This window comes from Zootermopsis nevadensis, unplaced genomic scaffold, assembly GCF_977971745.1.
Source record: "Zootermopsis nevadensis isolate Lab colony 2312 unplaced genomic scaffold, Znev_1.0 Znev_ptg000003l, whole genome shotgun sequence".
Taxonomy (NCBI): Eukaryota; Metazoa; Arthropoda; class Insecta; order Blattodea; family Termopsidae; genus Zootermopsis; species Zootermopsis nevadensis.
This window is the reverse complement of record NW_028259135.1, coordinates 8,353,017-8,364,687: the sequence shown is the minus strand read 5'-3', so window position 1 is coordinate 8,364,687 and position 11,671 is coordinate 8,353,017. Positions and strand designations below refer to the sequence as shown.

Sequence of the window (11,671 nt, the reverse complement as noted above, 5' to 3'; positions counted from 1 at the left end):
TGCTGCTAGATACTGGTTGCGTCACATATGTTCTACATGGTTGTAGTGATGAGTTAAACTGCTCTTCTGTGAACACAGGTTTGACTGTGATTGCTCACTCTCAATCACGGTCATCTTTCGCAGTGAAACTGATCGAGATGCGAGCACGCATTTAGAATTCTGTCACGGCAGTTGGTAACATTGACTGTGGTGGTATACAGTGATGCTACTGCGAATATGATTGGCTGTCTGTTGCTGCTCTGTTTACATGTGATTACAGTACAGCTGATGTTATGAATACTAAAATTACAGAAATTAACATGTCGAAAATTCAGAATGTGTAGGTTGTATTTGAAATAACGGTTATTTAAAAGGTAAAATAAAATTACTTTATTACAAGAATATTGTGTTTAATACTTTGTATCTAAAATGAAAGTTTACATTTAGGTTAGGTGTACACCTAACTTTATTTAAACTAATATTCTTTTCAAAATATAACATTTCCTATACAATATTGTATGTTGCAAGCAATCAGCCATTTTGTAAACTGAACACAAGGTAAATACATTAGCATAAATACATACACCAGAAACCAATATTTTAATTACCCCCCCCATATATATATATATATATATATATGTGTGTGTGTGTGTGTGTGTGTTAATGACTGTACATGCAAGAAAATAACAGAATTAACTAACATTTCCCACGTTACAATTCAAAAACACAAGCATTTTTGCTTTCTTACTGCTCAGTCTAGCAGTACCGGTAGGCCTACAGCAACTTGTATAGTCAAATGCATTATCATTATGCTCCATGTATGATGATATGGACAATATAATTTATTTAATATACATTATAAAACAGAATCAAGTTTTAAATGAAAAAAAATATATATAAATCGTTTATTTAATATTTACAGACAGTAGAACTGAGCTGTCAAAATACTGTAGTGCCCCGTTTTCTCACTAGGTTGCGCTAGGATGCATAAGGAATTACTGAGAATCACTGTGATCTGGCTAAACTGCTCTGAGCAGTCAAAGTAGTGTACCGTGTTCTCACTAGGATGCATAAGAAATTAAGAATCACTGTGATCACTGTTTAGTGTGCACTTTAACCACTGCAGTGATCGTGATTTTCTGATCACAGTGACAAAATCACAGGTCACTGTTTATCGCTCATCACTACATGGTTGGTATCCCGTGTTGCACAGCTGTTCATTGAGCTATTTTTAAATGTCGAAAGTTGTTTTTGTTCGAATCGGTTGTATTAGTTTTTCTGAGTTGGGTTCAGAAAAAAGAAGTCTGGGCAATAAGACAATAAGAGGGAATTTTGTTTAAAGTTAACGCAAATGTCAATGTGAAAATCTGATCCTGGAAATGAAGGAATTTTTGCCGTTGTGTGCTTATTGAATCGTGCATATTCGGGCGTTGTATTCGCAACATTTTTGTAATACTTAAATGTGCATTCATGTTTTCTGCAGGGTTTTTCGAATTCACGACTGAGAGAATAAGATTTTTGAACTTGTAACATGATAAATTTTCGTATGCTGACCTATAGACCCATAGTAAACGTTTTAAGGAGGCGTGGGACGTCTTCAAAGACAAAAGCAAAGGAATGGAAGAAACCGAACTATTCACGTTTTTCGAATCCAGGAATTCAGCGACGTTTGGGAATTTTGGTACATGAAGACAAAGCCGTAACAAAACCCAGTGATGTTGACGATACCGACGATTTAGATTTTATGGAAGTAAATAAGATGCATGTTTTACATGAGAGGTAATACATTCTATTTTTTAAGATTAATCAGGTGTTTTGAGTTTACTTCATGAAGTAAGAGCATTTTATTATAACCTATGCTGTATTTATGTTATTAAATCCATAGTGGAACTCGCAAAATATACAGGCGTGCTCATAGATACTCCACCTCACTGTAGGAGTTGGTCCTGCATGATTTTTAATAATGTGAAAAGATTTGATATAAGGAAGAAAGCATTGGTTTGGGAAATTACTGGTGAAGCTTGAGATGAATAGAGTTGTGCTTGGCAGAAGGAAACATTAAATTTCTGTGACGTGTCGGTAATTTTGTATTATACCTAGAAGACTCAGCAATGGATAGGAAGTGTGAAATAATGACAGCATTGTTGCAGTGAAGAAGCAGAAGCAAAACACATGACACAACTCAAAATTGTGGGCCGTAAGTATTTCAAACCAGAGAAAGGGATAAACTTGTTGACGTGGTCTGAGAAGGAGCAGATCCGTTACCTGCATGACAGCGACCAGGATACTTGGACAGTGGAGAAATTGGCCGAGAGCTTCCCAGCATCTGAGATGATAATAATGGTGAGCTGATAATTTTCTTTTTGTAGCAGTTGTTGATTCCTGACATGATTGTGTTGGACATAGCCTATACTGTACAGGTTTATTTGATGTGTTCAACTTGGAAGTTGGTTAACTAACCAAATCCAAGATAAGAAATCACACCTGGCATTGAATTTGTATTTGTTGTGTCCAAGTGTGCAAAAAATACTTGTTGTAATTTTGCCAGTACAATTACAATGTCTGTTGTCCATTGCAAATGTATTGTGTGTCAAAGCACTGTGTGAACAACATAGGCATAAGTAGCAGGTCACTGAATTGTAAAGATGTGCCTTCATTTGTTTCATTGTTGACATGTTAGTAATTAGTCTTGAATCTCTGAGGTTAGCATGTAAAAAAATATTAAAGAAAGCTGGCTGTTGGCATTGTACATGTGAACAGTTACTTCTTTACACATGAGAACTGTTGATTTTGCTGTAATTTAAATTCCAGTGAAATGAACAGGAACTATGATTTATCAAATCAAAATGCACATTGAATGTATTTGCAATGCTTGCTGTATTTTGACACCCCCCCCCCCTTCCCAAGAAAGTGAGTGGTACCATTATATGAATTGTATATAGGGCACTGACCCTGAGTCATTTTCATTCTTTCTATCTTTGTTGTGATCTTCCAAGTGACAGCTTTTCAATAGGCTTCTTCTGCAAAATTCTGTATGCACATTTTGTCTTCTGCATGAGTGTATTTATTCAGCCCATCATAACCTTAACAGTACTAGGTAACTTGTGTAAGTCACAAAGCTCCTGAAGTGCCCACTTTTCTCACTCTGTGTGGCCCACATATTTTTATCAGCTCTTTGTTTTGATGGCAGAAGTAAATTAGTATCGTTGCAAATGGCTACTGAAAACGGAAAGGAGTGGAATGCTGATGAAGCTAACGGCTCTTGGTGTGGTGATGATCTATTTCAGAAAGTCTTGAAATCCAAGTGGCGCCCACGTGATGCAGATCGGGTGCTGAAACATGACCTTGCAGTACAGAAAAATTGGGACATGTTATGGAGTGGGAATTTGGAAGTGGACCCAGAAATGAAAGTGCATCTCTCACAGTTTACACAGAGGACAGTCCCTGCATCCCAAAGGCCTGGTAATTCCCAATTCTTATAGGGCATAGTATGCATGCAAAGCGACTGCTAAAGCATCATGTCATTGGAGGGGTGTCATTCATGTAGACTCCATGTTGTAAATATTATGGAATTAAAAATGCAGTTTCAGGTTGTGTTGTAAAACACGAGCAGCTTTGGTAATATTTTCTCTCTTTGTTCATAAGTGGTGAAGGTAGGCTGATATGACTATATACAACATGTGTATCAGTATGATGTCTGTACATGATTTCAGATATTGCCGAGATGTTTGAAGGGGCAGGCAACATACCAAAGCCTAAACAGTCAGAGTTTGGAAATATTATAGCAAGCTACCAGTCTCTGAAATGTAAGGACATTCCAGAGAATGATATTGGAGACACAGCTGTGTTGCAGAGATCATGTGACACCTCAGTAGTTCCTGAGGGCGGTTCATTTGTCCTACATGGAGGAAAGTCATATTCACAACACGGCCGCACCACACTTGAGAAATACAGGCAGAGTGTTTTGAAGGCAATTAAGAAGGGTTCTGATACAAGTTCAGATGCCAGGTTGATGGTATCGAGGCACAGCAAGTGTCAGGATGTGCCAGAGGCGGCTGAGGAAGCAAGTTCAGACGTTACCAGTACTATAGACAAGGACTGCCCTGCTGGGCTGAATTCTTCAGTGTCTAAGACAAGTCCTGACCTCACTGCAGATCCACCTGAGTGGATCCAAATTCCGGCCAGCAAGTGGCAGAAGGGAGGTACCTTCAAGGTTGGAGACTGCTACTATGATGATGACGGCACGTTCTTGTACAGGGTACCTGGCATGAAGTGAAGCATGACAGGTCTTTTCTAGTTTCCCTTTTTGCAAACTGCGTTGTTTTGAATGTGACACCTGGAATCAGATGGCGATACTGTGCTCACTAGTTATGTTCTGTTATTTTGGCTGAGAAATATGTTTGTGGTTATTTGTAAACTGTATTTGTATGCTCATTAACATATTACAATCAGTGATGTTTATGTGTGATGTCTTATGCACCTTTATTTGAATCAGCCAATGAATGTATTGGATCAAAATCGCAAAGAATATGTTATCTTGATGACAAATAAGTCACAATGATATACTTGTGTAATTTCAGACACAAACAGTGTATCACTTTCAGATGTCGGTTGAGTATGAAAATTTTGAGTGATACAGTGTTTAGTTTCTGGCATTGTTAAGCTATGTCTACACTCGTGCGCTTTTACGTTCGTCAATGGCATGCGTTATAGCACAAGCAATAGCGCACGTAACGCATGCGTCTACGCATGCCTGAAGAGAGTTGAACGGCAGCAGTTTTAGCAGCGCATGCCTCATTGCACGTGTTCCCAGCCTGAGTGGGTTTTGGTTCAACACGCCGTGCGTCTCGCTTCTCAAGATGGCGTCTTCTGAAGAAGAAACTTTGTTGTTTATCGACATTTACAGGTCGTTTCAATTGTTATGGGACCACAACCATCGAGACTACACTAATAAAACAAAACGTAGCGATGCTTTGACTGAGATGAGCAGCAAGTTAAACATCGACGTGAAGAGTGTGAAAAACAAAATAAAAAGTTTGCGTTCATATTTTTCTAAGGAACGCCAAAAAGTGTTTAAAAGAAAAAGTGGTTCGGGCGCTGAAGATAACTACTCCTCCACGTGGTTTGCCTATAAGTCTCTGCTGTTCATTACAGAGTCGATAACACCTAGGGAAACTAAGGAAAGTAACGAAGCATTGCTGAAACGAATTGCTTGGAAACTTTAAATAAATACATTAAGGACGCAAACGAATCACCGGTAGCTAAAAATCTCAGCGTTATAGCTAACTTCATCGCAACAGGTAACGCTTCTCTGAAGTGAGTGTTCTTTTTTGCGATTTTCGGCGCGACTATTTCCAAAAGCGTGTCGAAGTTTGCTCTGGACATTCGTGTAAAGTTTCTAAATAGAACCTCTTCATCGACTTCCAAATCCTTCAGAATTCCAAAATTCCGTTTCTTTAAATAATCCTTCATCCATATGTGTCGCCGCCGTTGCTCTTTTCTTTTTCTTTCACCTGCGATAACTAAATATGCTGAACTTATGCCCATAAGTAAGGTTGCGTCTGCCATGTTCCTCTCTCCTGTTCAGAAGAATTGCCTGACAAATGACAGCATAGTGTGGACAGCTAGGGGCATGCCTTTGACACATTCAACAAAGGCATGCCCTAAACGAAAGTTGAATTGAATGTTGAAGCGTAAGTTGAATTGAAAGTTGAAAACGAAAGTGCACTAGTGTAGACATAGCATTACATATGCCACCCCTTGGCCTCCTGAATTTTTGGATCCTTGTGTTGGCATAGGGATGAAAGGCGTCTGGTATGTTGTATGGCGTACTTTATTCGGAATCCACAGTTGGCAATTCAACGCTCAGTCTGGTTCAGCGGTGCATCACATGGTGACCTGAGGCTACACTTCACTTTGTTGGGAATATTTTGTTGGCGTCTGGACAACAGGTGCCCTGATTGTCGGCGTTGGTGAGGTAGGGTCATGTAGTATGGTATAACGTTACTAGTCGTTTTTTACGAATGTGCCAGCGTCAGAACGATAGGTTATCGTGTGCCAGGTTATGTTGGATGAGGTTAGATAATGTTTTCTTTATTTGATGTGCATGAACTGAACACATGTATGACCGGTAATGGCTGACAATGTGCGTGATTAAACCGGAGAACTTCTGTACGGATTTGAATTAAATTGGGTATTGACATGCCATTCATATCGATCCTAAATCGCGCTTTCAAATTTCCTGCGATTGGTAATACCAACGTGACGGAAGACATTTGTGAAAACTACTTCAGCTGGGAGGGCTCATTTGAATTTGCAAAGAACGCGTGTGTATTCCAGTCCTGTTCTACCGCCACGGTACAAACTACTGATTTTCTGTAAATTTCTGATCCGTACTGTAGGCTTAACCATGTCGATCCGTAAACACCGGAAAACGGCAGTTATTGCCACAGGTTTAATATAGTTGTAATCATGGATTCATACATGTGGTAACGCCAACTATTGAAATGTCGTGTTTATTAAATATGTCCTGGACAGTGTATAAAATAATAGTGGCAGTGGAGGAGAACGTTAGTTTTTGTCTGAACGTAGCAGTTTTACAACAGTTACGAATTAAAGACATTTGTTGCAACCAAGGATGAATTTCGTCACTCATTCGCGTAATTTCGCCGAGACAGCAGTCATATCTGGTAGTACAGACAAAGCCAGTATTCTTATTGCATGTTATTTTTATATTTGTTTGTTCCGTGTGCAGGTAATATACCAGTAAACGTGTTTGTCTTGTGATTCCTAGAGCCGAATAGTCTAGTGGAAGTTTACCAACGTTTCAGAGGTCCATGCTGCCTCTGTCATCAGAGAAAGAGCATTTGAAACATTGCTGAGTTTCTACCAGAATATACATCACTATAACCGAGAAAACAAGCACTTTTGTACTTGCTGCCGTGATAACTTTAAATTCTAGAAGTAAGACCAACTCAAATCCTCTTTAGGTTATCTATATGTTGCACAGCCCAGGGTTGTCATAGTAACGAAATATATTTAAACTAATGGCTGACGTGAGCTCCTTTCATAGTTGCAAATTTTTTGCGACAAATAATATAATTTGTAGCTTAATTGCGTCATGTTTGTGTTGATTAAATATATATTTATTTTCACAGTCTATACACAAACGTTGTAATTAATTGATGTTAAAATTATATAATATTAAAACATTATGTAGTATAAAATATTATATTTTGGCGCTTTTTATCGTAAATACGATATTACATTATTTAGCGCTTTTTTATTTATTAAACGACATGTTTCGATGGATAAGACCTCATCTTCAGGTTTATATCAATTTTATAATATTTTAAAATTATTAGATATTTTTATGCAATGTATTATATTGATTTGTGGTTTGTTTGTAGATTTTCTATTTTCATGACTACAAACAAACAACTCATCATGAAAATAGAAAATCTACAAACAAACCACAAATCAATATAATACATTGCATAAAAATATGTAATAATTTTTAAAATATTATAAAATTGATATAAACCTGAAGATGAGGTCTTATCCATCGAAACATGTCGTTTAATAAATAAAAAAGCGCTAAATAATGTAATATCGTATGTACGATAAAAAGCGCCAAAATATAATATTTTATACTACATAATGTTTTAATATTATATAATTTTAACAACATCATTTAATTACAACGTTTGTGTATAGACTGTGAAAATAAATATATATAAATAATATAATGTTTTGTAAAGTGAATGTAGTTGACATGTAGGTGGGGTTAGAACTGAAGAGACTTTATCTTTCCATTTCTTTCACACCATCTCAAACTGAAGAATGGCGCTGAGGAAGGCAACTGCTGAAGACTTGGATATGAATCACTTGGCAAAAGCAGAACTGAGTCGCCTACAGCGACAATACCGCATTATGGAAGGTGACCGGCAGTCATACTCTCAGGAAACAAACATTGTCTTACGGAAACAGAGGTTTGCAAACAGTGAATATATTGTCCGTATCTGACTTGCTGATCTGGTTCTTCCTGGGTTTGTAAAAGAATGGCTGATGGTTTTTACACAGAATGCCTCCTGACATAAGTAATTGTAACATACTATTAAAGGTACCATGTTTTGTTTTTCTTTCTAGCATTTTGATTTTACTTGGAGGCACTGCCACAAGTAATATTAAAACTGGAAGACCGTATTGGCATATTACAGGGGTCTATGCACCAGTGAAGGGGAGAAATGGCAAAAGGGAGCAGTTACATAAAGAACTAAAGGAAAGTGTTTATTAAGTGGGTGAAATTATGTATGTATTAGTTGTAGGGGATTTGAATGAAGTGTAGGAATCGGTGAAATTCCCAGATTTGTACGACAAAATGGTGAGAGAATTTCAAATAGATACAGATGTTACAAATGAGACTTCTACACAATAATCATAAAATAACCATGTCTTATAAACACAAAGATAACCATAAATTCAGATGAGATGAAAGAGGAGGTATATACATAATAGAGTATGTAATAGTTATTGACAAGATATGGCCATTTGTATTAGTTACAAGAAGTTAAATTGGACTGAAGATTTCCTCACATGTTTCACATCCAACTTTCCTGAGACATACTGAAATATAAAAGGGCACACATATTTTGAAACTAGGTTAGATACAAATGTTTTAGATGTTCTGATGCACCTCAAGAGAAGCTGGGGGCAAGTGGCATGACTGGTTCCGTCTCTTTCTCGTCATCTTATTCAGAGCCACACACTGTGACTGTTGCAGGAGAATGATCAAAACCCTGGAGGCCGAGAGGAAAGAGCTGCTAACAAATCTTCATGTGGCCAAGTCTCCGTTGAATGACGTTAAGGACAACAAGGTGACCTCAGAGCTTGCCCGACTTCTGAACCTCACTGACAGATATGATGCTGCTGTCAAATCAGAAAAGCTACAGGTGAGTATCCCATGCAAACAACACAACTTACATGTCATAACACCGCAGACAACTTGTCCCATAGTTGGTGCATGGCTGTGATCTGTCTGTTTCAGTTATCAGAACTGAACTTGCAGATAAAGAAGGTGGAGAAAGAAGTTTTGGAACTGAAGAAACTTGACATTAGTGACAATGTGTTGTTACAAAAGTCACGTAATACTGAGAGAAATGTTAGCAGCTTGGAGAACCGGCTCGGAGTGGTGAGTTCATGACCTCGATTTTAGATCATAAAATGGATATGGACGCACAGAACTCACAAGTGGACAAAATGCACTGAAAAATGTAGGTATCACAGCAGCCAATTAAAGTATATGTCATCATCCTCAGGTGACTGGCAAGTTCAACATGGTGATTGCTGGCAATGGAAAGATGCGTGATGAGATCAATCACTTGCTGAAGGAGAGGTCATATTTCAATAAATCGTTCCAGCAGCTGGTCAGCCGCCTCAATTCTGGCAAGAAGGTGATGGTGGACCTGATTGAGCAGGCCACACTGGCATACGACCAGAGAGAGGAATCACAGAACAAGTTGCAAGCTCTCAAAGAACGAGCGAAGCAAGACCTGCAGCAGCAGAGCCAAGAGATCAGGGAACTGCAGCGCCGCTTGGACCGTGATGTCAAGCTGCAGGAGTTTCTAGGAGTTAAGGGACAGCGACGCATCATGGCTGACCTAGAAGCAAGAGAAGCACTCAGATTCAGTGAGTATGATAGATGTCAGTACCCAACAATTCAAAATTGACTGAATGTAATTTTGACAGAAACAAATCATCGGTGTTGCATATATTATTGATTCATAATCTTATGTTTTAACCATAATTGTACAATTGCACAACATAACAGTTGTACAATGATGGTAAATATACAAGTTTATGAATGGGTGGACTGAGTGTTTTAAGCTGGACTGATGTTTCTGACAACTCATCACAACATTCAACATTTCATGGCTCGTGGATCTTGTCTGCAGAGAAGAAAAGGGAAGCCGCAGAACACATGATCACAACATTTGAGAAGATCTTGTCACAGATCAAGGAATTCTCTGGAGAGACTGACATTGACCGACTAGCTGCGCAGTTTGTGAAGCAGGAGGAAGAGAACTTTGCGATCTTCAATTATGTCAACGAACTTAACAATGAGGTACTGTACATATGGTTCTCATTTTTATGATAATTCTTGTAGTGCAAAAGCAGGTTGTAGCTGTGGCTTTGTGTAGGTGGAGGCACTGCAGGACCAGGTCTGGAACCTGCACCAAAAGATTGAGGATCAGCGTGACCTGAGAAATCGTCGTGTACTTCAACAGCAGGAAACACTGGCCCGCCTTGCCAGCACACTCACTGAGAAGACGAGCAGTGCTGACTGTGTGCAGAGAAAGTTGCAGGAGTGCAGTGCCATTCTGGAGAAACTGCTGCAGGGCATTGAGCACATCTTTCACCTGATGCGCTGTGACCGTGCTCCCGTACTCTTTCTGCTGGGTGAGTGCGAACACATATGTTGCGCACATTGTATTCTCAGCCAGTTTGAACATAGCAGGATACTTTTAGTCGTTACTTAGTCAGTGAGTGGTTAATTGAGGATTATTCTCATTTCAACAAGATCCAGACTGGCTTTGGTGCCCACCCAGCCTCTTCTTCAGAGGGAAGGGAGGTTCTTTCCCTGGGGAGGGAGGTGAAGCAGCTAGGTAGTGTAGGTTACCACTTCCTGTCTTTAGTGTTGAAGTTCAGAATGCTTGGAGCTGTACCTGCGCTCTTGCGTACATCTGCACAGTGCAATGCTTAATTAAGCAACGCGGACAGATTACCTTTAGCTGTCAAATGTACAGTAGTAGCAGCAGCTGCTTTTACACAGAGATGAAAATACTGCGCTGTATTGGAAGTTACGTTTTAATTCACAGCCAACTCTGCAATGAAGTAGACCAGATCCATTTTATTGCTTCATCCTTCCATTCATATATCTGATGATATTTTACACTTTTGGATGTTTAACGTTTCAGAGCATTTTCTCTAATAGTGATGTTCTACTGTCATCACAGGTGACAACAAACATGTAACGGCATACAACGTGATGCTGTACTTGGACATCATCGAGCGCAGAATCATTGATCTGATGAATGTGATGTGCTGTTTGGAGTAAAATGTGCCTAAAATGCAGATGCACATCAGTGAGGACTGCCCTAGCAAACCTCAGCCTCTCCCCATCTGTGAGACTGTGCCACACACCTGTGCCCTCATTGAGTTAGAGGGACAGCATAGCAAAGATTGTTTATTGGATTGATTGCTTCTGTTTCTCACACACTAGAAGTAATACAATTGTAACATTAAAGCCAGGATAGCTGCAGCATTGGCTGTGACTGCAGTTGTCATTTCTAAGCACTTGCAGGAATTTTTCTTTTTCCATCACTGCTTCCAGACTGGTTCTGGGACACAACTATTACATGCTTACCATGGCTTTTTTCCTTGGGATAAAGCAGCCAAAGAATGAAGCTGACATCATTCATGGTGCAACTAGTTTGTAGAGCTGTGGTTTCGACAGTCTTAATAGGTGTCCAATGATTATTCATTGAAAAGGAAACATACATTTAAAAAAAGTATTGTGTATCCTGATGTGAAAAAATTACAAGATACCCAAAGGGTGGTGATATTTAATTACTTCTCCACATGCTAACCATTCCAAGCTCTCACCATGTTTGCCAAGTATATTTGGAGTGAT

At 39.0% G+C, this 11,671-nt stretch overlaps 2 protein-coding genes across 13 annotated transcripts; both read left to right on the top strand.

Annotated features, from left to right (window-relative positions):
• Positions 1-981: 981 nt before the first annotated feature.
• On the top strand, positions 982-4,440 carry LOC110837925 (uncharacterized). Of its 3 annotated transcripts, XM_022080592.2 has the most exons (5): positions 984-1,170; positions 1,463-1,758; positions 2,130-2,322; positions 3,267-3,441; positions 3,693-4,440. In XM_022080592.2, the coding sequence occupies exons 2-5, from the start codon at positions 1,511-1,513 to the stop codon at positions 4,253-4,255; spliced, it is 1,179 nt and encodes a 392-aa protein (XP_021936284.1). In that variant the 5' UTR covers positions 984-1,170; positions 1,463-1,510; the 3' UTR covers positions 4,256-4,440. The 3 variants fall into 3 exon arrangements, with proteins under 3 accessions (XP_021936285.1, XP_021936284.1, XP_021936283.1); XM_022080593.2 differs by lacking the exon at positions 1,463-1,758 and having other exon boundaries at positions 982-1,170; XM_022080591.2 differs by lacking the exon at positions 984-1,170 and having other exon boundaries at positions 1,177-1,758.
• A 139-nt stretch (positions 4,441-4,579) lies between these two features.
• On the top strand, positions 4,580-11,592 carry Ccdc114 (Coiled-coil domain containing protein 114). 10 transcript variants are annotated; one of them, XM_087342329.1, is made up of 9 exons: positions 6,343-6,668; positions 6,773-6,942; positions 7,821-7,970; positions 8,762-8,930; positions 9,026-9,169; positions 9,297-9,666; positions 9,933-10,102; positions 10,179-10,437; positions 10,995-11,592. In XM_087342329.1, the coding sequence occupies exons 3-9, from the start codon at positions 7,822-7,824 to the stop codon at positions 11,093-11,095; spliced, it is 1,362 nt and encodes a 453-aa protein (XP_087198455.1). In that variant the 5' UTR covers positions 6,343-6,668; positions 6,773-6,942; position 7,821; the 3' UTR covers positions 11,096-11,592. The 10 variants fall into 10 exon arrangements, with proteins under 10 accessions (XP_021936290.1, XP_021936286.1, XP_021936295.1 ...); XM_022080598.2 differs by lacking the exons at positions 6,343-6,668; positions 6,773-6,942 and adding an exon at positions 4,580-5,956; XM_022080594.2 differs by lacking the exons at positions 6,343-6,668; positions 6,773-6,942 and adding an exon at positions 5,983-6,055.
• Positions 11,593-11,671: the final 79 nt, after the last annotated feature.